At 43.4% G+C, this 24,314-nt stretch overlaps 2 protein-coding genes across 8 annotated transcripts in view; one reads left to right on the top strand and one right to left on the bottom strand.

Moving 5' to 3' along the window:
- Positions 1 to 303: 303 nt before the first annotated feature.
- Positions 304 to 15,007, bottom strand: adck5 (aarF domain containing kinase 5). 3 transcript variants are annotated; one of them, XM_088929101.1, is made up of 15 exons: positions 14,836 to 15,007; positions 13,264 to 13,349; positions 12,968 to 13,117; positions 12,313 to 12,388; positions 11,014 to 11,209; positions 9,703 to 9,843; positions 8,670 to 8,783; positions 8,387 to 8,518; positions 7,517 to 7,600; positions 7,148 to 7,229; positions 5,715 to 5,793; positions 5,129 to 5,220; positions 3,745 to 3,997; positions 3,358 to 3,474; positions 304 to 2,950 (listed from the first exon to the last, which is right to left on the bottom strand). In XM_088929101.1, the coding sequence occupies exons 4-15, from the start codon at positions 12,336 to 12,338 to the stop codon at positions 2,845 to 2,847; spliced, it is 1,422 nt and encodes a 473-aa protein (XP_088785227.1). In that variant the 5' UTR covers positions 12,339 to 12,388; positions 12,968 to 13,117; positions 13,264 to 13,349; positions 14,836 to 15,007; the 3' UTR covers positions 304 to 2,844. The 3 variants fall into 3 exon arrangements, with proteins under 3 accessions (XP_088785227.1, XP_088785225.1, XP_088785226.1); XM_088929099.1 differs by having other exon boundaries at positions 11,014 to 11,214; positions 14,836 to 15,003; XM_088929100.1 differs by lacking the exon at positions 12,313 to 12,388 and having other exon boundaries at positions 14,836 to 14,998.
- A 2,839-nt stretch (positions 15,008 to 17,846) lies between these two features.
- The window catches only part of ctdp1 (CTD phosphatase 1), a 129,777-nt gene continuing 123,309 nt past the window's right edge, over positions 17,847 to 24,314 (top strand). For all 5 annotated transcript variants that reach the window (XM_088929296.1, XM_088929295.1, XM_088929293.1 and 2 more), the window contains exons 1-2: positions 17,847 to 18,349; positions 22,887 to 22,970. In XM_088929296.1, the coding sequence (XP_088785422.1) occupies positions 18,045 to 18,349; positions 22,887 to 22,970 (389 nt within the window). In that variant the 5' untranslated portion in view covers positions 17,847 to 18,044. The remainder of the gene's footprint in view (positions 18,350 to 22,886; positions 22,971 to 24,314) is intronic.

Here is a 24,314-nt window from a genome sequence, read left to right as displayed (position 1 = left end):
CATATTACAACTTGTTTATTAACAGAGGTGTTTTTAAAACACTTATCTAGCTTCTTGTTTTGAAATGAGTTTATTTTTCCTTGCAAAGCAAGAGCAGCTGTAAATACTCAACTAAGTTCCAGCTCCATTTCACTTCCCCAATAACAGATAACAAATTGGTGCCTCCAATTCATGACAACTGCTTTTCTGAACTGCATTTCATGAAAATTGCTTTTGACAATTCTGACCAAGTGAAAAAAAATGAATATACAATTCTGAAGCATTGTTTCATAAAGAAAATGTGATTAAATAAGAGAGTGAATGCACTGTTCCTAGGCTTTATTTTGCACAAGAATTTCCAAGGGAAGATCCTTAAAGTACACTTCCGTTTGCAAATGGCATTTAAAACATAAAACTCGAAAAACCACTGGAAGCAATGTTTCTGTGAAAACTTTAGCTTTGTGTAGAATTTGTTGATGTATTAAAAATACATATCCAGGGTGTAGTCTCAAAGGGCTGGCTGTTTTGGTTGCATTGACCTTAAAAACCCAAATATTTGCAATTACAATAAAGCAAAGAAAGCATTTATATGATGTTTGAATGTAAAATGTGCAGTATAAATGTTATTAATTTGTATCAATATTGCCCCTGAGAGTTAGCAGTAATCAGTATTTGCAGTCCTGGCCCTTTAGTGATCCAAGTGAACCCTCAGTAAGGTAATGTAATTTAACTCTTAATTTGATTAGAGATTATTTTACAGCTTCTTAATCTTGACACTTCATCATTACAGATGGCAGTTTTAAAATACAAAAAACAGGCAATCTGTAAGTTTAAATGCTAAAGTCAATGTTTAAATAATTGGCTTAACTGGGCTTTTAATGAAATTGGAATCTCAGATAGAAAAAAGACCTGATTACAGAACTGCAACATTTCAACACAGATATAAGCTTCATTATCACCACTGTTTATAAATAATTTATGCATAATTACAAAAAATTAAGCAAACTTTTCATTTTCATAAAAGGCCAGAGATGTCTATCAGTCAGGGCAGACTGTTGCCTGTAAAACATACTTCATTCTATTCAAACTGTCTGGAAGAGAAAGAAAGACAGGTAAAAATCTTATTTGTAACTTTTGTTCTAATCATGATAACGAGGTATGCATATTGTGCATTTTTGATTTTTTTTTTTTACACAGGATAGCACATGAGGTACTGTTCAATAATTGTTTAAAGTAATATTGTTATATTGATAGTTAATGTTTCACACCTTAATATTATACACTATTACTATAATCAGTCTAACCTTTGATCAGCAAATTCTTAAGCGGAGGGAAAACCTGATGACACTTAAAACAGGACAACTCCTACAGTAAAAAGGTGCTGAACAGCAGGCAACTCGATATTTTAACAGCAACTCGCAAGGCACAGGTAATTAATTGAAGACACACACTCTTTCAGTGGCCTTCTTAAGTTCAATAATATCTGCAGTATTTCTCAACACAAAATGTTAGTTTAAAACCATGTGAATGTAAAATGTTCTATGACATAACTTTCAGTAAGTTTTCTTGAGGTCCCAATTCCTGTTTAATCAAGAGACAAAGCCGGTGCTCTAGAAACCAGAAGTGGCTGAATCCAAATTTAGTGAACATTTTACTTAGAGAGTTAAGTCTTTCACCTAGGTTAGTTTAAAAACCAATCGAAAAAGTGAAAATCTAAGAGGCCTGGTTTCCTGGATGCTGCCTTTCCATCCAGTCAGGAATCAAAGTATCTTCAGGACAGCAGGTACAGAGTTCACCTAGTACAACTTCAGTTTCACAGGAATGGCCGCGGAGACCTGCAGCATATCTGGAAGTGTAGGACTGAGGCGCGACTGCAGACCATCTGACCACAATACACACCCAGAGGAACTGGAGACATTTCCTAACCTTTACAAATTTCTCTCTTGTACCAAGTAAATTAGCTTCCAAATAACTAGACAATTAGTGTAGCAGTGCTATTACATGTAAAGAGGTGTGGCTACAGGATTCTTGCAAAGCCACTTACCCTGAGTGTTTGTCACATGCTGAGCTACATCCCAGATCCAGCAGGCTCTTGCAATACAAGTCACGCAAAACACATTCTTGTAGTGCAGGGAAACAGGAGTCCCCGCCAAGTAATAGACTAAGCTTGACAAAACTGTCACTGAACTTACCTAACTTTGGAAACCTCATAAATCACGACATGTATAAACATAAAAATCCAACAGTGATGAAATGTCAGCAAAAAATATTGCATGTTTCCAACAAGTATTTAAAACTGAAGGTAAAAATATTTTTAATTAACCCCTACTGTTAAACATGGTCCTTCTTTCCACCCTCTCAATGTGTGCAAACACATTACTTTGAGTGCTATTTGCAAAGGGCTCACAGTTTGAAGATGAGATTGATGTGTACTTGTTGAGTCCAAACACAACATCTACAAGTTTTGTAAGCGATATTTGTATCAGCTGGTCTGCATTCGTTTCTTCTTCAAAAATCTCGCATTGTCTTTTTGCCTGAAAAAACAAGGTCCATGTTGCATTTTGATCCAGATCTGGTTCATTTACCAGTGTTCCCAGTGTGAATACTGGACAGAGTGCTGAGCTGCTTTGGCTTTTTGGTCAGAACCAGTGTTAAGATGCTGAGAGGAACACTGACCTTCCTTTGAAAGATGCTCTGCTTTCCCCGAGTGGTCAGCGCAGACCCGGACCACAGTGGCACCGGTCCTGTCTGCTACAGCACAACTGAAGTACCGCTACAGTACAACTCCTGAATCCTGCTCGAGATGGATCGTCTTGCGCGGATGAGGTAATGAGATGTGCCTGCCCGTCCGCGAGCCGGCCGAGGTCAGTGCTGCAGGTACTGGTACACCTGTTCATCCGGGGGCAGGAGACCGAAATGAACCAGCAGGCGAAGCAGTGAGGCTGTCAGGCGCATCAGCACCACCTCAGACCTGCGGGTAAGGGAGCCGGTATAGCTTTTTTTTGTTTTTAAAAGGAAAACTTCCTGGCATTTGCTCTCACTGAATTTCAGCCAAGTTATTCACAAATGAAATGCAGGGGGGAAAAAAAAATAAAGAAGCCCTAACACGAGGGGACTCTGGGATGACACCAACCTGTTCTTTTCGATTGTCTCAGACACAGCCTCCATTAAAGCTACAACTACACTGCCATGAGATCTATGTTAAAAAAAAAAGACAAGAAAATGCACATGATCTGATTTTTGTATGCTTTAATCTCAAACTAATTTTTCTTTTCCTAAATAAGAAAAGGCCCTTAAAAGAAATGAGCTACGGGAGCTGGAGAATCGGACAGAAATCCAACAGTGCAGAAGCGGCGGTATTGGGGACGGAGGGTTTACCTTAATGCGCATTCGAATTTGAGGCTCTCCCACACTACCCGCAGCCAGCGAAACACGCCGAAGCGGGGCAGCCCTCCGAACTCGTCCGACTGTATCCTGCTCCACCCCTTCACGGCACTGCCAGCCACAACCAGAGAGGAACGCGGTCAGCAGCACCCATCGTTCGGCCTAGTCCCCGACCCTAGGCCGAAAACTGGCCAAGAGCACGCGGCCAAGCTCTCTCTTTTAAAGGGAGCTTTATTTTGTGAATCTGGAGGTTTTAAACTCTTTACATTTCCACTTGAACACACAATTGCTCCTTAAGGGAGCTGCACAAAGCGGCAGAACGCATCACAACATCCTAGCTGAGAGACCACGCTTCCCCGTCTCACGGCCCAGGCGTGGTACCTCTTCGCCATGACGAAGTATCTGTCCACAGGCGCCCCCAGGGTGATGTTGATGCTGCGCACCGTGTTGATGTTGCGGAAGACCAGGAGCATGGGCCGAGGCAGAGCCTTCAGGACCTCCATGATTCGCTCAAAGCGGTTCATGGCCATCTCCCGCATGTAGGCCGTCTCCTCCCGGGTCAGGATGTTGGCCAGCCCCATATCGCGCATGTTGATGGGCCGCTGGAGCAGAATCTCGCAGAACAGGAAGTAATCTGCAGAGGCAGGGTGGAGATGCTCATGATCTTGGTGGCAATATCTCAGGTTAAGCCAAAGTCAACTTTATGTACAGCTCCATTCTTTAATTTTGAATTATTTCTCTACTTTTTAAGCTCCTGATCTGGACTTTCAGATAAACTCAGCTCGGCTCGCTCACCGGCAGGAGCCATTCTTCATCAGACCCGCTGGGAGCTCCACACTGCCTCACGGGAGAGTCGGTACAGACTGCATTTGTGGTGCATCTCTGATTGACAGCACTGCAGAGCAGCAAACGGGTGAAACTGGCCAGCGCAGACAGGGATTGATGAATTGTGAGCTACAGCCTGGAATATTCTCAGTCACAGCTCAAACTGGAAACAACCCTAGCTCTATGGAAATCAATCTGTGCTGCAAGTGGAAAATCTTCCCTGAGCAGTTCACCCGGCCTTTAATCCAACCAGATGGGAGTCACTTCCAAGACTAAAACAGCAGATTCATCACAGGGAACAAATGCAGAAGATTCAGAACACTATCTACAGGGCAGAGAGAGCAGGGGATTTACTTTGTAGCTTTAGTAATTCAGGCAATACAGTTAACTTTCTTCACAGGTACTTTTAGAATTGCCCAAAATAATAAAAAGAAAATCCAACCTGAATTCACAAACTGTACTGAAAATATTTAAACCATCCCATTTTATTCACTACTACTGAGTATGGAATTAATAGCTCTACTATGAGATCCATTTTCTCAATGCTTTATCTACTACAGGGTCTCAGAAAGCAGGATACACACTGGACAGAATACTAGTCCATCACTGGACACACACAGACACACTCACACCAGGGCCAATTAACTACCAGTAGTTAATTTAGTTTGTTTCCTGTGGGAGGAAACAAGAGCACCCAAAGGAAACCCACGTAAACTCAGGGAGAGCCTACAAACTCCATGCAAATAGCAACCCGGGTCTGGAATTGAACCCAGGGCCCAGAGCTGTAAGGCAGTAATACTAACCACTGCGCCAGTGAGCTGTCCCTACTACAAGAAGTAATTCAAAAATCATAAAGTACTTTTTCTTTTTAAAAGCTTTATATACAAAACTCTCAACTGGCAGCCAGTCTCAAAGGTTCTGCACAGGCCACAGCTCTTACCTTGGACTCCCAGGTCAGCAGAGTACTTCTTCATAGCTGGCTCATCTCGCAGAATGATGGATCGCCACAGCTTACACAGAGCCACCCTGTCACTGAAAGTGCAGGTACGACACAAGCCGGTAAGAATAATCACTTGCACTTGCGCAGCTCCTTTAATCCCCAGTGATCCCATAGTCGCTTCACAAGCAGGAGGGAAAGAAATATTATAAAGATCCCATAAACTTAAATCTCAGGGTAATATTCTGGCCTCCCTAGAGCTCCCCCTTAATTCACCTAGTAAAACAGTTTGCACTGGTGCTGATGCATCAAACCTTGAAGGTTCAGAAGTTAAAACCACAGTTTTTCACCTACGAAAGGGTTCACAGAAAAATCAACATCTAAAATGTTTTGATGAAAAATCTTCACTTTGAAAACTATACATCATTTGTCATTCAACAAAATGGGGCATGTCTGAAAAAGGGAGTTTTGTAAGTCACTGCATTTACACTGAAAACCATGTAATGGGAGAAAAAAGCCTTTGGTTGTAACTAAACACCTGCGTATTTGAAAAACCTCTAAAGCAGAGACAAAAAAAATGGCCCCTTACTTTTTGCTCAGGAATTCATACAGTCCATGATCCAGAAGAACTAATTCAGCTTTCTTATCTGGACCTCTTCTCACAAGGACTGAAATAACACACATTTTGTATTAGATTTCCTTCAGCTCCTTGTTAGTGTTGTTCAAGCATCTAGTCATTCTAAGATCTCTAAAAACTGCATTTCATTTTGTACTGGTAAATACAAAGCTTGCATTAGATACCTTAGATTGATTTTAGGGATCCTACATTCACAGGTTAAAAGAAAAACTACACTTTTACTCTTGAATGCAGAACATTCCATCCAGTTCAAGTCAATGAATGAACTTCTTCAGAATCTATAGTGAAACATGGAGCACAGGGTACAAATAGAAACTACAAGGAAATGCTTTTAAAACTGTAAACTGGAGGCACTTTCTTGCATTAGGAATTTGTCTTTTTGCATACCCCAGCTTGCTCTCCATGAGACACAGGCACACAGACGGGGAGAGAGAAGCTTGGGGTCAGAGCGCAGGGTCAGCCATTTATATGGCGCCCCTGGAGCAGCTAGGGTTAAGGGCCTTTCTGGAGTAAGATTCCTCTTCTGGAACCAGCAACCTTCCAGCCACAGGTGCAGATCCTTAACCACAGTGCCACTGTTCCGCCAAATGCCAGCTGGGCCAATGCCTATGATGTCAAGGTTGATGCCAATGCCTTGTCTACTTTCAGGGAAATCTGGGTGAGATCCTGAGATCAATCAGCTACTTATGAAGCAAATGAGATGGATGAGCTGAATGGTCTCCTCTCATTGGTAACCTAGCGGTTGAAATGGACAAGCGCAGCGGGCTGACCTGACTGCAGGAAACAGCTCAGGAGCTAATCCAGGAAACTGGCCCATAGTCTGTACACGTAGAGCGTACTGCCCCCTCCCGACAGAAGACAACAAATGGGTCACATTGTATTACGTGAAGCTTGTATACAGGAACCTGCAATTCATCCTCTCTTCTACCAAAAAATACTTTAGAGCCGAAAGGTGACAGAATATTGAATAGGCAAGACACAAACATGCCTCTAGTAACTTAAAATATCTAAAAAATGTAGACAGCTAATTAAAGCAATGCCAAAAAACATATGCTTCCATTTCCAAAAACAGGGCAGGGAGAAATATATCCATATATATGTGAGCGTGTGATTGGGCGAGTCCAGTGATGGACTAGCATTCTGTCCAGGGTGTATATTTATGGAATCCTGATTATCAAAATACACAGTGCTCCAATTGCAACTACTGTGGAAATTATGAAACTTTTTCACACTAAATTCTAACTTAGGGACTATTACATCATTTACCTTCCACACCCATCTCCGTTACAATACAAGGGATCGTTGCCAACTAACCTGAGGGCTTTACGAGCGCAATCCTGTGTAAAACAAAAGGAGCAAAGACACTCACACAGCTGCAAACCTACCATTCCCAGGGTGAGGGTCTGCGTGAATGAAACCGGTGTAAAATATCTGCTCTGCAAATGTTCGAATCAGCTTATCGGAGGTCTGCAAGACAAAAAAAAAACACAATTTCTTACAATTCTAAAATTGTTACAGAATATCCTTAGATATCGTCCATTTTTTGCATGCTTTAATTCCAGCAACTCTAAATCAGAAGCTGCATGAAAGTAAAATGAGGAGACAGGAGAGTTGTGTGATATCAGGCTGGGCCGAGCTGCCTTCGTGAAGATCTTCGTGCGAGCGCAGGGAGTCTGGCACCTCCGTACGAACACGCTCTTCATCCCTGGAAAAGACACTGATACCTGGAATCTCCGGAACAAGACAGTACTCACGTCTTTCAGGCTGATGCCCTGCTTCTTGATTGCTTCCACGTCGTTGACTTTCACACCTTCACAGTAATCTGCCGTCAACACCCTCTGCAAGAGTCCCAGGAGTGTTACTCACTCACAGACAATCATCTTCAGCTGTTTGTTCACATCCCATTTTAAAAGCAAAGTTTCAGATCTTGGAGTGCCTGTTGTCATTATTAATATGGGCTCCCTGTGCAGTGTTAAGGATCCTGCTCTCAGTGGAAACAACTCGTTGGCACAGAAGAAAGAGGAACTGTCCCAGAGCTCCAGATGCCCAAGTCTGCCCAATCTGCGCTCTGCAGATTTGCTGTTTCCTGGGATTTGAAGGTACTGGTCCCCCGTAAACAGCAGGGGTCTACTATACAACACAGCTACACTGATTCTAAACCCTGTTAATTGCAAACAAGGCCAAATGTTTGTTTTATTGTAGAACGGTAGTGGTTAACGATTTATGTAACAAAATGTTCTCCATGTTTGGCTGCTGCTGTACCGTACCTATTTAAGTGCTTCCCCAAGGTTCTACTGGTGGGTACCGGGACTCATCTACTTGTGTCAGAAATTCAAAGCCCTCCATGAAACCACAAGGCAAAACAAAATGAGGCCATCACCGAAAAATTCAAAAAGCTCCACTCTGCATTCAAGCACACTCGCATCTAAATATTTAAAACTGGTCACTGAATTACATGTATAACTGAACTAGTGTCAGATCTCAGAAGAGATTAAAGAAGAATATTCAGCAACATCTGTAACCTGACACACGTATATTCTACACACACACGAATTCTGAACCCTATTAAAATAGCCTAATTCTCTATTAACAGACTGACTCTGTAGCTGCTGTTCTGTTCTCACCTTACTGGTCTTGTCCCAGTAAACTTTGGGAATGACAATGAATTTGAAGTGTTTGAGATCCTGGGCACAGCGCTCCGAGTTCCGGCCTTCGTTCTTGAAATCCAGCTCCTGGGCCAGCGTTCCTTTCAAATCCTGATTCCACACAGAAAGAGGGGAAACGTTTTACAGCACCGAAGATACACACTTAAACCAGAACAAGCGATACTTAAACAAGATTCAAATCTGTGCCAGTCCCAGTGCTGGAACTTGATGCATTCCAAAAAAAAAGGGCTTTCTTAAACACCTTTATCACCCATCGGAATCCAAAGCTGGGATGCATGAACTTCACGATGTCCAGAAGTATTTCCACTGTCCGTATATCCCCATCGAATCGGTCTCGGAGGTCTATGTACTGCACCTAGGACAGAGCAGAGGCTGGATGTGAGGCTGACTGGCACCACTGTGGCAGTACCGTCTCTGCTGTCTGGATGCCATTTTGTCATCATATATGGACGCTGATAGGAACACTATGACAGCTCTGTGCAGTTTCTTAAGAGCTGAACGTGCTAGCCTCCACACTGATGAAATATGAAAATAATTTTAAAAAACTCATAGTTTGCATAGGTTATATCAAAAACTAAATACCTAGAGGAATTTCGTATGTGAACCAGGACACAAGCATGTGTCTAGAATAACTTATTCAAATCATAAAAATGAAATACATGCGAATCTTTTATGATTCATTTCTTTCTGGCTCTTGGCCTGTTATTAGGAATTTGACTGATGCTGGAGTGATAAGGACAAAAATACTTTGCTGAAGGACACAGCAGTATCCCCACTGGGATGCAAACCCGCAACCTCACAATCTAGAGTCCTAACCAGCTCTGCCTAATTCCAAATCACACCAAAATAGAAAGTGCAGCAGAAAGAAGACTTTGTATGAGTATCTGTGAGCAGATGGCTTAATAATTTTTTTCCCCCCAAGTGCATCAGACATGATACAGATATACAATGCAAAAACATGAATGCGAATATATTGGTATAAAAAAAACACTTAAGCACAAATCCCAAGGGAAAGAAGTACAGAAGCTCACTTTGTGCACAGAAGGGCAGGGAACAGAGCCGGTCAAGATGGGAGAGGTAGGGCTGCAAATGTCACTTTTGCCAACTGAAGCATCTGCCTACAATCCCTCATGCAGTGGACACACAAAGGAGGAGCAGATCGCTTCCACAAAAGAGTAAAGTTGACACCGACAGAGGTTCGGGCTTGCGCTAGAAACCAGCCCCCAGAATGAAGGCCGCGAGGGAGACGGCTGGCATGATGGGAAGCCCCCCACCTTGACGGCCACAGGAGTCCCATCCTGCAGCTCCGCCCTGTGCACCTGAGCCAGACTCGCTGCCGCCACGGGCTCGTAGTCGAACGTCTTGAACATCTGGTCAGGAGTGCTCTGGAAGTCTTCCAGGAACAGAGCGTCCACCTGCGGGGACATTTGCAGACAAGGACGGGTCAGGGATCGCCTCCCGTTAAATGACCTTTCGGGTCCCGCGTGGATTTAACTTCTATGTGTCGGTCAGGAGAGTAGCCGACATCCGGAAACTGAATAGAGAAGAAGTTTATTTTGCGATGGACACAGGTACGCCTCATCTCATTTCATCTTAAGTAATGACCGGTTTTTAAAAGAGGGTTATGAAAACTGCCAAAAACATTCACCTCTGGAAATACAATTAGTATTTGGAAAAACTGTCAGAAGCATTTAATCGGTGCTGCTAACCAGAGGTTTAGCAACCCGATCTCTTGAGTACAAGAAGCAGTAAATACAGCATTAAGATATACTCTGCAGAACTTACAGTAAAAATGACATATTTTACTTCATAAAAGACACCTGTACAGGATTATGCCATTTAAGATGGTCCACTCTACAGGGATGGTGAGAAGGTTAATAATGAATCAAAATTTGGTTATTTATAATTAGCTACAGTAGTTGTGTCTCAGGGTTTCCATTTTAAAGTCACCTGAAAGCTACCTTGTTTTACCTCTGGAAATGATTGTAGTAAAGCATTTCAGAAGGTTGTTCTGTTTAGGCTGACCTGTTAGCTGCACAATACATCAGAGAGAGACACCTGCAGTTTCTCTTCCTAAGTTTTTTTTTCTTTAAAATTTAGAATCATCACTTTTTTGATGGAACCCATATGATTTGGAACAAATTGAGGAAGTGTAGGTAGACTCCTCCCCCCTGCTCATCTTTGAGCCAATCATCTTTTAACACATCACAGGAAGCACTGCCTTGTAGTGGAGGATCAGCGCTGATTGGAAGAGAGGTGTGGCCCTCAATAAAAGCACCATAAACCTTCAAGCACCTGGGAGGCCACAGGGGGCGCTGGGTCTCACCGCAGAGAGTGTCCCACCACTTGGAGACACTGGCAGCTAGTCACGTGACCCAGGCTCCAACCCGTGATCAGAGGGTGGACACGAATATCAACAGGCAGTTTCACAACGGTGGGAGCAAACCAACAAATTGTGCTTTTCAAAACCCTTCCAAACTGTAATTAGAGCTGACTTACAGCTCAGCCGTATCTGAAGTTGACATGTTGGAAAGGGCTGAGCTACACTAGGACACAGAATCGCAAACATCGTGACTAGCACTCACCTCCTTGTGCCTCCTGTCCAGAGCCCGGTCCTCCAGCACGCGCAGGGTCTGGATGTACTCGGGGGGAAGCAGGTGGTTGAAGGCACACAGACCCTGGCCCAGCTTGATGTACAGGCCGCCGTTCCGAATGGCCCCTTCCACCATGTGGTCGGCAGCCCTCTGGTGACAGGCAGACATCCCCGCCGCATACTCCGGGCTGCTCTAGCAAAAGATCGGCGAGTCGTCAAAGAAAGGACAGGGCCCCAGCCCACTGAGCGGTGGCTCTGTGGCTAAGGATCTGCGCCTGTGGCAGGAAGGTTGCCGGTTCAAATCCCGTGGCCAGCAGAGGAATCCTACTCCGTTGGGCCCCTGAGCAAAGCCCTTAACCCCAACTGTTCCAGGGGTGCCGTATAAATGACTGACCCTGCGCTCTGACCCCAAGCTTCTCTCTCCCCGTCTGTGTGTCTCATGAGCAAAAGACAAATTCCTAATGCAAGAAATTATATATGGCTAATAAAGTGATCTTATCTTATCCATGCCTGTCCTGAGGAACTCAGCCCAGTGACAGAACGGTCCAGTCTGTAAGATGTGCCCTCGTCCAGGATGGAGACTCACTTGGATACAGGACCCTTTGGACCCATCCAAAATGACCCAACAGAAACCATTGTGCTTTGGGATCTTCTACACAAAAACTTTTAAAATGGCAAAATAAATTTACTGATATACTCCTATACTGTATAATAATATTTACTCAGGTCTCCGAGGCAGTCCAGTGATTCTGCAAATATCCAGGTTATACCCAGCTGGTGAGTATGATAGCAATTTATATTGAGTAATTTAGAACCGAGCTGTGCATTATCAAGAAATCAATGTAGCATGCAGACACTTTTTGTTAACTCTCTTTGAGGCTGAATGCTCCCCAGCAGAAAGTAAAGGCAATCCTTTACAATTTTGAAGTGATATTAAAGAAAAGTTTAGAATTGGAGGACACACAAGTGAAAACCCTCAGCTCTATTCAGGGGATAAATCATTAATATGAGGCACAAAATATCATCAGGAATAATATTAAAAACAGCAGTCAAAGAATACTGTAGTATGTCACAAGTAAACAGAACTGAATGTCCTTTATTGAGATTTACTATGTCTTCTGTCAGTCTTCCATCCATCATCCTAGATGTACTCAGAAATACATCCTCACTGTATAGGGGTGTGAGTAAGGAAAAGCTCATTCTAAAAAAGGTATTTTAGGATTTCAGTTTATACAGCCCGTTTTGTTATTTTGTCTTAGGCGTGCTCACATTTACCGTGTTCAAAATTTACCTCATCCAGCCCCTGCAGGCTGACATTTGAGGTCCACCAGTAATCAAGAGAAATCGTCAATCCAACACACAGGGACCTGCATGATCACAAACACGATTCTTCAGTTCAGAACAGTCAAGCACTGTGAATACAATACAGTAGTCCCCCACCCCCAATTCTGAGGCTACCATCTGAGGACACCTAGCAGTGAATTGAGTGTATTTACATAACATGTCAAACTGTGCCCTTTAGAAATGATACACTGGGCCTCACAACACTGCCTTGTCTTCCATATTCATCTTAATATGTACTTGCTAAAAAAAAAGATTGAGGGAAGTTATTGAAGAGACAGCTGTAAGCTCAGTACATGAATAGTTCCTACAGCCTCACCCAATACAGTAAGCCAGACCATTTGCAATTACTAAAACCACTCCCTTCTTTGAATATCCAAAGAACAGACTCCTCCATCATTTTTATCTGCACCATTTTTCCTGGAAGTCCGAACTTGTAATAGAGCTTCACTCCAGATACTGGGGCTTATTTTAGCATCAGATAACCGAGCCTAAAAGCTGCCAGTTTCTGGAGAATTGAGCGGTGAAAGTTGGCAACCCGAAATGCACGAAACATTTCAAGCCATACAGCAGGCAAATGTGAAAAAAACAAACCACAAACACACCTGCCAAAACGGCCCAGCCCTTCAAACAAGATTCTCATCCTGCGTCTCTCCCGCGGCCCTGACAGGGCGTACTGCACTCCCAAGACCAGCGGCACGCCTGCCGCGGCGCCCACCAGCACCTTCTTCAGAAACCCCCTTCTCCTCACCGGCCTGGGGAGACACATCAGCCGTTACCATCTACCGCTCCGGTTCTGAAGTTTCTGTCCAGGTGCCGTTCCGAGGACGCCTGTTGCTAGGACAGCACACACAATCCACTCTCCTCCAGAAACATCTTGCCGGCAGACGGTATACATCACCTTGCAGACCAGGAGCTCAGATGGGCCAGTGGGGCAGAGCCTGGGTTGTGGTGCAACAGTGCCCAGTGGCGCTGACACAGCCGCAACTGCAGGACACAAAAACACAGAGCCACTTAATCCAGAGCCAGACGTCTTTCTGTGTGCTGGAACACCAGACCAAACTGATTGTTTTTTTTTAAAAAAAAACCAAAACAATTCACAAAGCACAACAATACACATTACACCAGAGTGAGCAATATCTTGACACTGCCAACAATATAAGGGTGTTTTTTTAGAGAAGTTCTTGCTCTCAGAGATCCTTTTAAATTCAACCTGATGAAAATATCCTGGACCAATTCCCGTCCCTATGATCAAAAGCCCTTGAGGACAGTTAAGGTTTCCAAGTTTTAAACTTTGCAAATCCCATTATGCAGAGCACCACACCATAAATGGGCACAGCAATCAGAGGATGAAGGGCTTTCTTTTTCAAGCAAAGAGGGTGAAATGTTTTTAGAAGCGGCACGGCAGAGAGCAACTGCTAAATCAAGGCTGCTGGTGTCCATTCAGAGGCACAGTTGTTTTTATTAGCAGTTTAAGAGAACATCTTGTTACAAACCAGATGATTTAAAGATAGCGCTTCAGTGTCAGGGACCTGACCCGAGACAGTGGGATCTGTCTCATTCTGCAAGAGCCGATATGAAGGGGAGAAACTGGGAGAAAGCTGAAAGTGTAAACGAAAGGAAGGACAGCCCCTTTTTCTCCTTGTCTCTTCGCCGACATTCACCCTTGTAAGAGTTTCTACACAAGGCAGCTTGTAACTTGCCCTAAGCCATGTATTGAAGCTGGAGGGGACAGATGAGGTCCTATTAGCTTCAAGTCAGCAAGCAAAAAAGACCGACGATCGTTTATTCCACACCTTACGTTATTAAAAAAGATTCCCGGGGATTGTTCCTTTCTAAAGGCTGGTAATTATAATTAACGCGACCAGTGCTGTTTCCGCATTAACAGTTAAATGGGTGAAAAGACATGCAGTAACACTACAATGATGGTAAAAACAGTAACCAATTTGACGTATTAACGTGGTCGGAATATTGTATTCTACATATACATTAATTTATGGTACATCAGAAATATTAAAGGGGAAGACAATTAGTTCATTCTTAAGTACCGTTTCGTCTGCTGCAGACTGATGCATTTGACATGATCAATACAGCGTGCAACTGTGAACTGGGAGCTCTGCGAATAATTGTTCTTGCTGTCATTACACCAGCACTATCAAAGACTAACCTCACTTGAAGACTGCGTCTTCCAACTGACACCCATTATCCCTTTTTAATATTCATAAAACTGCACCGAAAAAATACTACCCGTTCTGTCTCGGTACCAGCGAAATCTCACACGTATAAAAGCACGACACTAGAATTTAGAATATTTTGCAAAGTGAACTTGTCACGAACAAGCCGTCATTTGGTACTACTACGGACTGCATTTCTTTTCTTGCCCGTTGAAAAAGTTGTCACCCGTTGTTGGGAGCTCTCAAAAATGCAACTCGCTAAACCCTTGAAGTGATCTTTACTGTGTTCATTCGCTTACCGCTCTGAAAGTCTCTCCGGCCATGTCGCTAAGGAGAACAATGTGTAAAACCAGTATATGCTCGGACAGTATATGGAAACGCAGGGTGTGATTGCCAGTCGCCCTTTGCCTATAGTTGACGAGCAAGGACTCCGGCGCCTCCCCTCGCTATTGCCAGGCTCGCCATACACACGCACTGAGGTCATGTGACACGTGGGGTGACTGACTAGCGTGAAGCTAGCTTCATTAAGTGACGCTAGCTTGGCAGCGCCTTTCAAAATAAAAGCGTGACTCTGGAGCTGGCAGCTGATTTACGCGTCACGTCACGTGGACGATATAAGACTTCCTGCTGTCCTTTCCGGTTGGGGTTTTTAAATTTGTGAGTGTGCCACAAAATAAACGAGGGAGGAGGTCCATCTCCGCGTTCCGAACAGGGAAACACCTTTTAGAGTACCGCTGCCTGTACTTATAGAAGTGTAATCTTTATCAGCTATAGATTTGTGATTACCGTTCCTCCCTGGCCTTATTTATTAAGGGTCGCGTTTTTGTAATAGGTAGAAACTTGGTGCAGAAAAGGACAGCGCACTGAGGTGGTTTTAATCTACAGTTTATTTCGAATCAGAATGACAAACTACTGCTCTCAGGTGGGATGGATTGGTTTCGGGTGCTAAAAATGAGGCCATACTGGACAAAAAAGAGACTTTATAAGTGTCAGTGAAGTACTTTAAAATGAACCCATTTTATTTGGAAAAAAACATTATTAATTTAAAAAAAAATCAGTTTACTAAGAAGTAAATGTGCCAGCAAGAGCCCTTACAGATGTCATGTTTCATGACGTCAAAGCTCGCGATAAAATGTGTATAGCTTGGGCTAAGGGTTAGAGAACATGCAAACTGTTTCTGCTTGTTTACATTACATGTTAGGGTGGTGCGGTGGCTCTGTAGCTAAGGATCTGCGCCTGTGGCTGGAAGGTTGCCGGTTCGTATCCCATGGCTGGCAGAGAAATCCTACTCCTTTGGGCCCCTGAGCAAGTCCCTTAATCACAGCTGCTCCAGGGGCACTGTATAAATGGCTGACCCTGCACTCTGACCACAAGCTTCTCTCCCTGTCTATGTGTCCCATGGAGAGCAAGTTGGAGTATGTGAAAAGACAAATTCCTAATACAAGAAATTGTATATGGCCAATAGAGTGATCTTATCTGCCAAATGTTTTCCCAGACTTTTCTATATAAATCTTTCTGCATTTCCTTTATGGTTTCTATAGTAACTGCTTATCCTCCTATTTTATTAGCCTCATATGTATACTTGACTAATTTATTCACTATAACAGGCCAGAATACAGGTCATTCTGTAACAGTAGGAGGAGCAGAGGCCCTCAAACACCCCATCATAGGCGTCTTAAGTCATTGTCTCCTAGCAACAGATGTGTCAACTCACAGACATTCACAAATTTCAGAATGATTACTGTCAATAAGATATTGAGAACTTATTTTTTCTTTATAATGCAATACTTTTGAAGACCAAAATATTTCATGACTAACAAATGGGTAAACTAACTAAATGTAATGAATATGTTTAAGCTTCATGGCCGTCATCAACATTTGTTCTAACACATAAGGATGCTTACATAGATAAGTGTAACAGCTCATTGTTTTTTTCATTATTACCAGTAGGTTAAAATATGAATTAATTTAAGACCAGGAACAATATACATTACATAAAGCAAGACACTAACAAAGAATGCTGTATTATGTTCTTAACCATAATAAAAGTGTTCATTATTAACATCCAGTACACTGTGCAAGAACTAATGCTACCCAAACAAACAAAAAGTCTCTTTGGATGAAAACAACAGACAATAAGACCAGTATTAACAATAATACTTGTTATGGTGGCTTTTATAATATTGTGTTCTTTCGTGTCTTTTTTATTATGTACCTGTTTTAGTATTAATTCACTAAATTCAATGGTAGCTTGTGAGAAGCTCTAATTGCTTAATTAAGCGAAGAATTGTTCAAATTTATTTTCTAAACGTTTTTTTAGATTTTGAACAAACCCGTGATGCCAAAATATGTTCGTCACTTTATCACAGCTTATCTATTTTATATGCAAACTGTTTTACTAACAAATCAATAAAACAGCAAAATATAATTAAAATACATAACATACACGACTAATATATAAAATAACGTGTACAAAAAATAACGTATATTGTTGTTTTTCTATTAGTTATTTTCTCAATGTCGTTTTTTTAAGAGGCAAACTGTCACCAAGGGGCTTAGCATCAAATTCAACTGTCAAATTGGGCAGTATGTCAACATTTCCCGATGACTAACACGACTAATACCGTTTTAAAAGACAGGGTAACTTTGTATAGCAAAAAGTGGTAAAATAATTTTAACTCCAGTAACCGCGAAGTTGTTTTTTCTCTCAGATACTATGGATGATATCAGAAGAGAGGGAATAAATTGATCTGAATTACTGTCCAATTCCAGGACCAAGATTTAAACAGGTGCCCGGCCGTGAGCAAATACCTTGTCCTCCCGCAGCAAGCCCGGTCCTACCGCCGCCTACCTCAGCACCTGGAGCACCAGGGGATTCAGTATCACGCTGTTACATCACCTTGCATCATAATTACAGCTTTGTTGCCAAAGCTTACTCCAAGTCCTGAAAAGTAAACGAAATTACACAGCAATTGTGGATTATGTTTGGCACACTATTATACCTATTTAATGCCCCAAAACCTAGCACTATTCTTAATATTTCGACGCACGTCCACTAGCAGGATTTAAAAAAAAATATCTGTACAGCTGTAAAAAAAAGAATACCTACTCTGTACCAAATTGCTATCCCATCTAAAAACGTTATACTGAACCGGGCGAAAATATAAGGTGCTTAATGACAGTGCCTTCCCGGCTTCGCGGAGCCGGGGCTGCTGTGAGGCGCTTCCCCCTGCCTCCTCCTCCACGGCGGCGGCGTCGTCTCCCGGAAGCGGTGCGGCAACCTGCTGCCTCTCGGAGGCTTGTGTTTCCTGTTGACGAGCGGGAAGAGCGAACCTGAACGCTTTGGTTTCATCTGCTGCTGCTGCTCTCCGGTTTCCACTTTTCGCGTTCCGATTGCTGTCTCTTTAAAAGTGCAGAGAGCCGCCTGCAGTTCCGATTCGATCTGCAGCGGTTCAGGGCGCATCGCCTTCTCGGCTAAAGTTTGGAGGGATCTGGGGGTGCGACACGGATGGAGGACCCGGCGGACTCCGGCGGTGGTACCGCAGCTCTTGCGGGCCCCTCTAAGCAGGTGACGGAGATCCGCTGCCCGGCGGGGGCCCGTCCCCTGCGGCTGCTGGAGTGGAAGGTAAAGCCGGGATCGTATGTGAATATCGACTCCGTCCTGGCGCTGTGCGCCCCGCTCCCGGTGGAGAGGGAGGCCGGAGCAGAGCCCCAGGGGCCGCCAAGTCGGTCGGCGGAGAAGAAGGTGAAATCGGACCGGGCCGGTGTGGTCAGAGAGCTCTGTTGTCAGCTCGGACAGGTCGTTTCTCCGGGGTAAGTGGTCAGTTGTGGGCTGGGGGGACATGAGGGGGATTGCGGGTAGAAAGCGGCGCCTAGTGCTCATGCTTTGCAGAAAATGAGTGTTCGTGCTCGTGTTGATGTATCGAGGCGCTGCAGGGGTTTAACTAACTGTCCGAAACGGGCAGAACTTTGTAGGAACACATTTGCAAACTGATGTAGTCCGGAGAAAAGTTGCTTAAAGAGAAAGCGGGGTGAGCATCAGATCACGCAACTACGCGGCTTGTTCTGTACGAGTGTGGACGAAGTGTACGGGGAGCGTTGAGTTAACTGAAAACTTATAACTTCATGGTTAAGAAAAGCTCAAGTTGTCTGCAGCCGCGTCTTGCGTTTCAGAGACAACCCCCTTAACGTTTAAGTGCGTGAGACGTAGTTAAAGTTAGTGCAGACGGTCTAACAATTGCCTTTTTTATCTAGATGGCGCGTTTTAAATGCCCAGCGAAAGCGCACAGCGCAGTGTTTTCGCCAGGCCTACTGCACAAGACGTGTGTAGCTGCTTGTTGTACGAAAAGGGGGTGTGTTTGTACGCGTGCTCTTAAGGGGTAATGGCACCGTTTATGTTTGTTCCAGCCCAGGTTGCCACTCGTGCCGAGTTTTGGAGTGCAACCACGCTTGGTCTTCCTGAATTGGTCCACCGACGAGCATTTTATTTTGCAGGGGACGAGTCGCAATAGCAGCGTCTGTGGAAACTGCTCACGGGGTGGGGGGCAGGGCCGCGTGCTGGAGCTGTCAGCGTCACGTGACTTAGTATTCTGTCAACATTGCCGCGTCGAGCTAAAGCACAGCCGGGCAGTTTGTCATTCACTTAGTTCTTCTCTCAAACTCTGCTGCTACTGTCCTAATCTTAGGCGCTGTTCAGATTGAGATTGTAATGGTTCATTGACGTGCTGTTTTCCAGTGAGTGGTCCCAACCCTGGTCCTGGGTGCTCCCTTGTCTTTCTTGCTTTCATCCCTAATGAGCTGATCTGCTTGTTCTTTTAGGCTTGTAATACAGAAATATGTAAACACGTTCTTAGTTACTTAATACACCTGTTGGATACTCAGCATACAGAACAAAACCCTTAAGAGTTTGTGCCTTTTTTCTGTCTGAATAGATATGTGATCGATGTTCGATGCACAGACAGTTGGGAGTGACACTGAATGTTTTTTTTTTCTTGTCTGCTGAGGTCCACTAGCTTACATTCCAGTAGCTGTATCGCCCTGCAACTCACAATTAGCAGCCCACTGAAGCTCAGCAGGTCTGAGCCTGGCCGGTACCTGGATGGGAGACCTCCTGGGAAAGCTAAGGTTGCTGCTGGAAGACGTGTTAGTGGGGTCAGTAGGGGACACTCACCCTGCAGTTTGTGTGGCTCTTAATGCCCCAGTATAGTAAAAAAAAAAAAGGTGCTGTACTTCAGATGAGACATAAAACCTAGGTCCTGACTGTGGTCATTACAAATCCCAGGGTATTTCTTAAAAAGAGTAGGGGTGTTTAACTGGGGTGTCCTGGCCAAATTTCCCATTGGCCTTTACCAGTCATGACCTCCTAATAATCCCATCTTTGACTCTGTTCTCCTCCCCACTGATAGCTGGTGTGTGGTGAGTGTACTTCCTTACTCTGGCTGCCATTGTATCTGAGTCCCCATTACCTGTAAAGAACTTTGAGTGGAGTCCAGAAAAGCTCTATATAAGTAAGCAGTTATTATTCCAGTCCACACAGCTGAATGGGGGGATATCTGAACCTCAGAAATTGGTAGAGGTTTTAGTACAGTTGGTGCAGTGTTTTGAGACATGAAAGTTTACCTCAACTAGAAGATTGATCAGTCTGTGATTAAGAAGTCAGCTGGAATAAACTAAACACTGGTTTATTCACTAGAGATGGTCAGTAAGCAAATGTAGCAGGGAACGTATAGGTTAGGGAGGGGTGTTATGAAGTTAAATTCAAAGTCTGTAAATGATAATGCTAATATCATGAGAACAGTTATAAATAAGAGGTCATCCGGTCCGTTTGGTAATTAGTATTGGCTTCAACAACATGATGGGGCAGCTGATTCCACACTCCCTCCACTCTTTGTGTAAAGAAGTGCCTCCAGTTCTCAGGTTTAAATGTACTTACACATAGTTTCCACTTCTGTCCTCTGGGTCGTGCTGCTCTGTTGATTTAGAAGTCATCCACTGCATTGACCTGGTCAATGGACAGACAGGTCATTTTCATTTATTATATGTAAATAAAAAGTTAAATATGGGAAGCAGAAGTGTGTCCCAGCAGTGATCTATTGTGTCTGAGTATGGATTTTACTCATCAGGCAAGGGATGAAAAGTTTTCTAATTTCGTGTGGTGTAGCCAAGTGAAAATGTCTGACTGTGATGAACTTGGATTCAGGCAGAGGTGCATTTTGGTGTGTGTTGACTTGAGCTCCCTTTTATGTGCTGTTTCTCATTTGGAAATGAGCCTCTTCAGTTACATATTTGAAAAAATAACATATATCCAAACCAACAGACCAGTTTGGAAGAATATTGATCAGGTTTAATTTCTGTGCTTACATCTTTTTAGGTATTTACCTGTAGTTTTCTCAGCACAAGAAAAAGCTTGAAGAATAAGGTAAAATCATCAGAACCTGAGCATGTTTACAAAGGCACCCCCCCAGACGATTTTTCTCTCAGAGCTGACTGAAGGTGGTCTTTCCTGAGATACTTCCCAGAAAAGCATGTGAAACATGAGCTAGCAACTGCTGTGTAACAGTTGCTGTTATCTGGAGTGGACTTAGTCTGGAGATGAGGGCGTGACCCCTGTATCAGGAGCTGCTCTGCCGTCCTGTGTGGTGTGATGTTAATTTTCCTCCTCTTCAGAAGGATGGAGTACAAGCAGCAAACTCAGTCTGTGAGTGGTGTAGCTGGGGCTTTGACCAGAAACCTTTAGATATCAAGGGGGTTTCCTGAAGTCCTGCACCAGCTAGCTGCTCGGAGATAATCCCAGGTGTCTGGCTTTGAAATGCACTAGCGAAAGCCACATCTGGTTTTCCGCTTTTTTCACGAACCGTTTGTGTACATTTTTCACATGGACTTGTGGACCAGACAGATTCTGAGCATCTGCACCTCTGGACTGTGACCTCCTCGTCACTGGTAGCCAGTGAGCTTTATGGTGCTCCATGTGGTTGCCATGGCAATCTCCTAGTCGGCAATAGAGCACTACAAGGGTGTTTTTTTTTTGTTTGCAGTCCCTAAAACCTGTTTAGCACAGGCATTCTCAATGACACCAGTTCAGCCTGCAAATGCCAGTTTGGGTGTTTTTCATAAATGTGAAACTAAGTTTTTGGTAATACGAGATAGCAGGGACTCAGGGGTCAGGTTTTACCAAGAGTCTGGGAAAAAATAAATCTGCTGTCTGTGGGTTTTTGGGCTGGTCTCAGGGCACGTTTTGAGGAGACTCCTCGTCTGTAGCAGGACTCTCCTGGTCTTGAGGGTATTCAGAATTGAAAGGGGGGGGGACGCGTGCGTACCAGGGGAGCCTTTTCTGCCCAAGAAAACAAGCCTGAGGAGATGGCGGCCATTCTGTGGGAGTGATGTGTGAGACTGAGCAGCTTGTAGTGCTGTCCTTCTGTCTCGTCGTGTTCAGCAGCTTCAAGCCACAGAAGCACTGAAACCCGTGGGCATCTCGCCTGGTCTTCTTTCAGTGTTTGCTCTTGAAGGTTCTTTACATAAATCCGTCCAGGTACTTCAACACCAGGATAGTAAGTGTGCAAAATATGATACATCTTGAACCAGGAGAAAAAAAACTTTTGTGGCCAAGATATTGGTAGTCTTAAAAATAAAATAAAATGAGAGTTTAAAATTAAAAGATGCTTTGTCTTGGTGAGGTCAAAAAAGGGCTTAGATTCTCACAGAAATGTATTACCCGCAATTTCCTCTTAATGTCAGTGTAATAACCTCTGTAATGTCAAATCTTTTGTCGAGAGACAACCACATCATGTATGTAAGGTCCATTGCTAATGAAATGTAGGGGAAAAGCAGATTAAACGGAACATGTGGCTTCTCTTTTACACAAACGGTTGTAGAAGCCTGGAACAAGTTACTCAGACAGAACTTTTGGCTTTGTTCAGGAAACAGATGGATGAGATTCTGAGGTGAATCAGCTTCTAGCCACCTAACAGGCTCCCAACAGGCCAAATGGCCTCCTCTCTTTTGTGAATGTTTTTATGTTCAGACTTAATATTTTGACAATTGCCTTCCCTAATTTCAGCATTCATTAAAATTTACTGTTCTTTCCTGATGAAGACCAATCTTTCAGTTGGAGGCAACAGTTTATTTTCTGCTTGTGGTCTGCTCTGAGGACTCCTTGATTCTTAATCCTGTGAGAATCTGATCTCTTGACACAAATGTCTGTAGGTCTATGAAAAGTCAGAATCTGACCCTGCAAAGAAGCAGAGTTAATATTTCCCAATGTAACGTCCCTGTTCTGTCACCATGCTGGCTGTGGAGTGAACAGGTATAGTAGTTGCTTGTGCTGATGCGGCCTGCTCTCCTCTCTCTCCAGGGCGATACTGGTGCGCATCGAGGAATGCAGTCACCCCATTGTCATGAAGGGACTGTGTGCGGAGTGCGGCCAGGATCTTACACAGTAGGTGCTCCTAAACACGTCACCTCTGCTCCGCACCGCAGTGCAGCAATGTGGATCTCTCCTGCTCTGTACCATATCTGATCTTTGCCCTCAGTACTGAGCTGATAATCGTGGGCTCATTTTCTCGTGAATTCTCCAGCGCCAACAAGCCCCTGTCATGTGGAGGAATTGGAATTCGGGCACTGTTAGTAAGAGCCTTTTCATGGGAGATTTAAAATTGTATTTGTGGTCTTGGATATGTTGCGATTAGATTGAAAATATGTCTGAGGGTGAATTTTTGTGGCTATGTCATGTTTGTTTTGAACATCATTGCCTTCTGTATAAGAGGGTTTTAGGGGTCTTAGCTGGTGCTGTATAAATAGCTGGGTCTCTGGGACTTTTTGAAGTTGACCTCATATTGGATATTTTCCTGTGGGGCTGTTTTTACCGTTGTGGTGATTGTCATTCCTAGTTCCTAGTTCAATTGATGGGAACAAATGGAAAAGATTAGGCTGATAATTATGGCCAGTTTAGATGGCAAAAGTTACTTTTATTTATTTAAAGAAAGAGATGGAATCTAACTGGAATACACTACTAACAATGACTGAACACTCAGAGCTTTTTTCATACAGCTAAGAATGTACTTTGATGAGACAGTTAAATACTGTTATGACCATTTATGCACCCTTTGTGTCTTTTAATTCATCTGTTAAAGATAAAGAAAGTAACTTTATCATGGGATAAAGGAATGGAATTTGGAGTTGTAAGACAATTCAATCTGCCAAACACTGTGATATGGCAAGAGCTAATTAATATTCATCTGAGCTCTGCAGTTGGTCTCACTGAGGACAAAGGACATTGAATCACACTTATTTCACATTTCACAGGGAATTTCACAAAATGAAAAGACAACCCTATTCAAGAGCCACAAAAGATCTCGTAAAGATCTTTGTCCGATATGGAGGAAATGATGCCTAGATGAATTAGTAAGGGGTCCGAATCACGTTTCTTGATGAACATTCGCCACTTTTTTTTTTACTGTTAACTTGAGGATAGAGAGTAGTAGTCATACCAAACAAAATGGGTTTATTTCTTTAAATAATTCAACCAGGGATTGTGGGGAAGCTATTTTTTGGAAACAACATACAACACCCCAGTAGATGTGCTCAATCAATATCTATGTTCTGCAAATAAAAATGAAATAACTCACTTTCTATACTCAGAAAAACAAAAAGAGTTTTTTCTTAAACTACCCCTTATGTAATTTAATCAAAACTCACACACCACTGATGAGCTGCTGAAGAAGGAAATGGCTTGGTCTGCTATCACACTGGTGAGATGGCGTCTTAATCAATTTGCTTCGAT

This window comes from Atractosteus spatula, chromosome 12, assembly GCF_055471065.1.
Source record: "Atractosteus spatula isolate fAtrSpa1 chromosome 12, fAtrSpa1.hap1, whole genome shotgun sequence".
NCBI classification, from domain to species: Eukaryota; Metazoa; Chordata; class Actinopteri; order Semionotiformes; family Lepisosteidae; genus Atractosteus; species Atractosteus spatula.
Note: the sequence above shows the minus strand (reverse complement) of the source record. Positions and strands in the feature narration are given on the sequence as shown.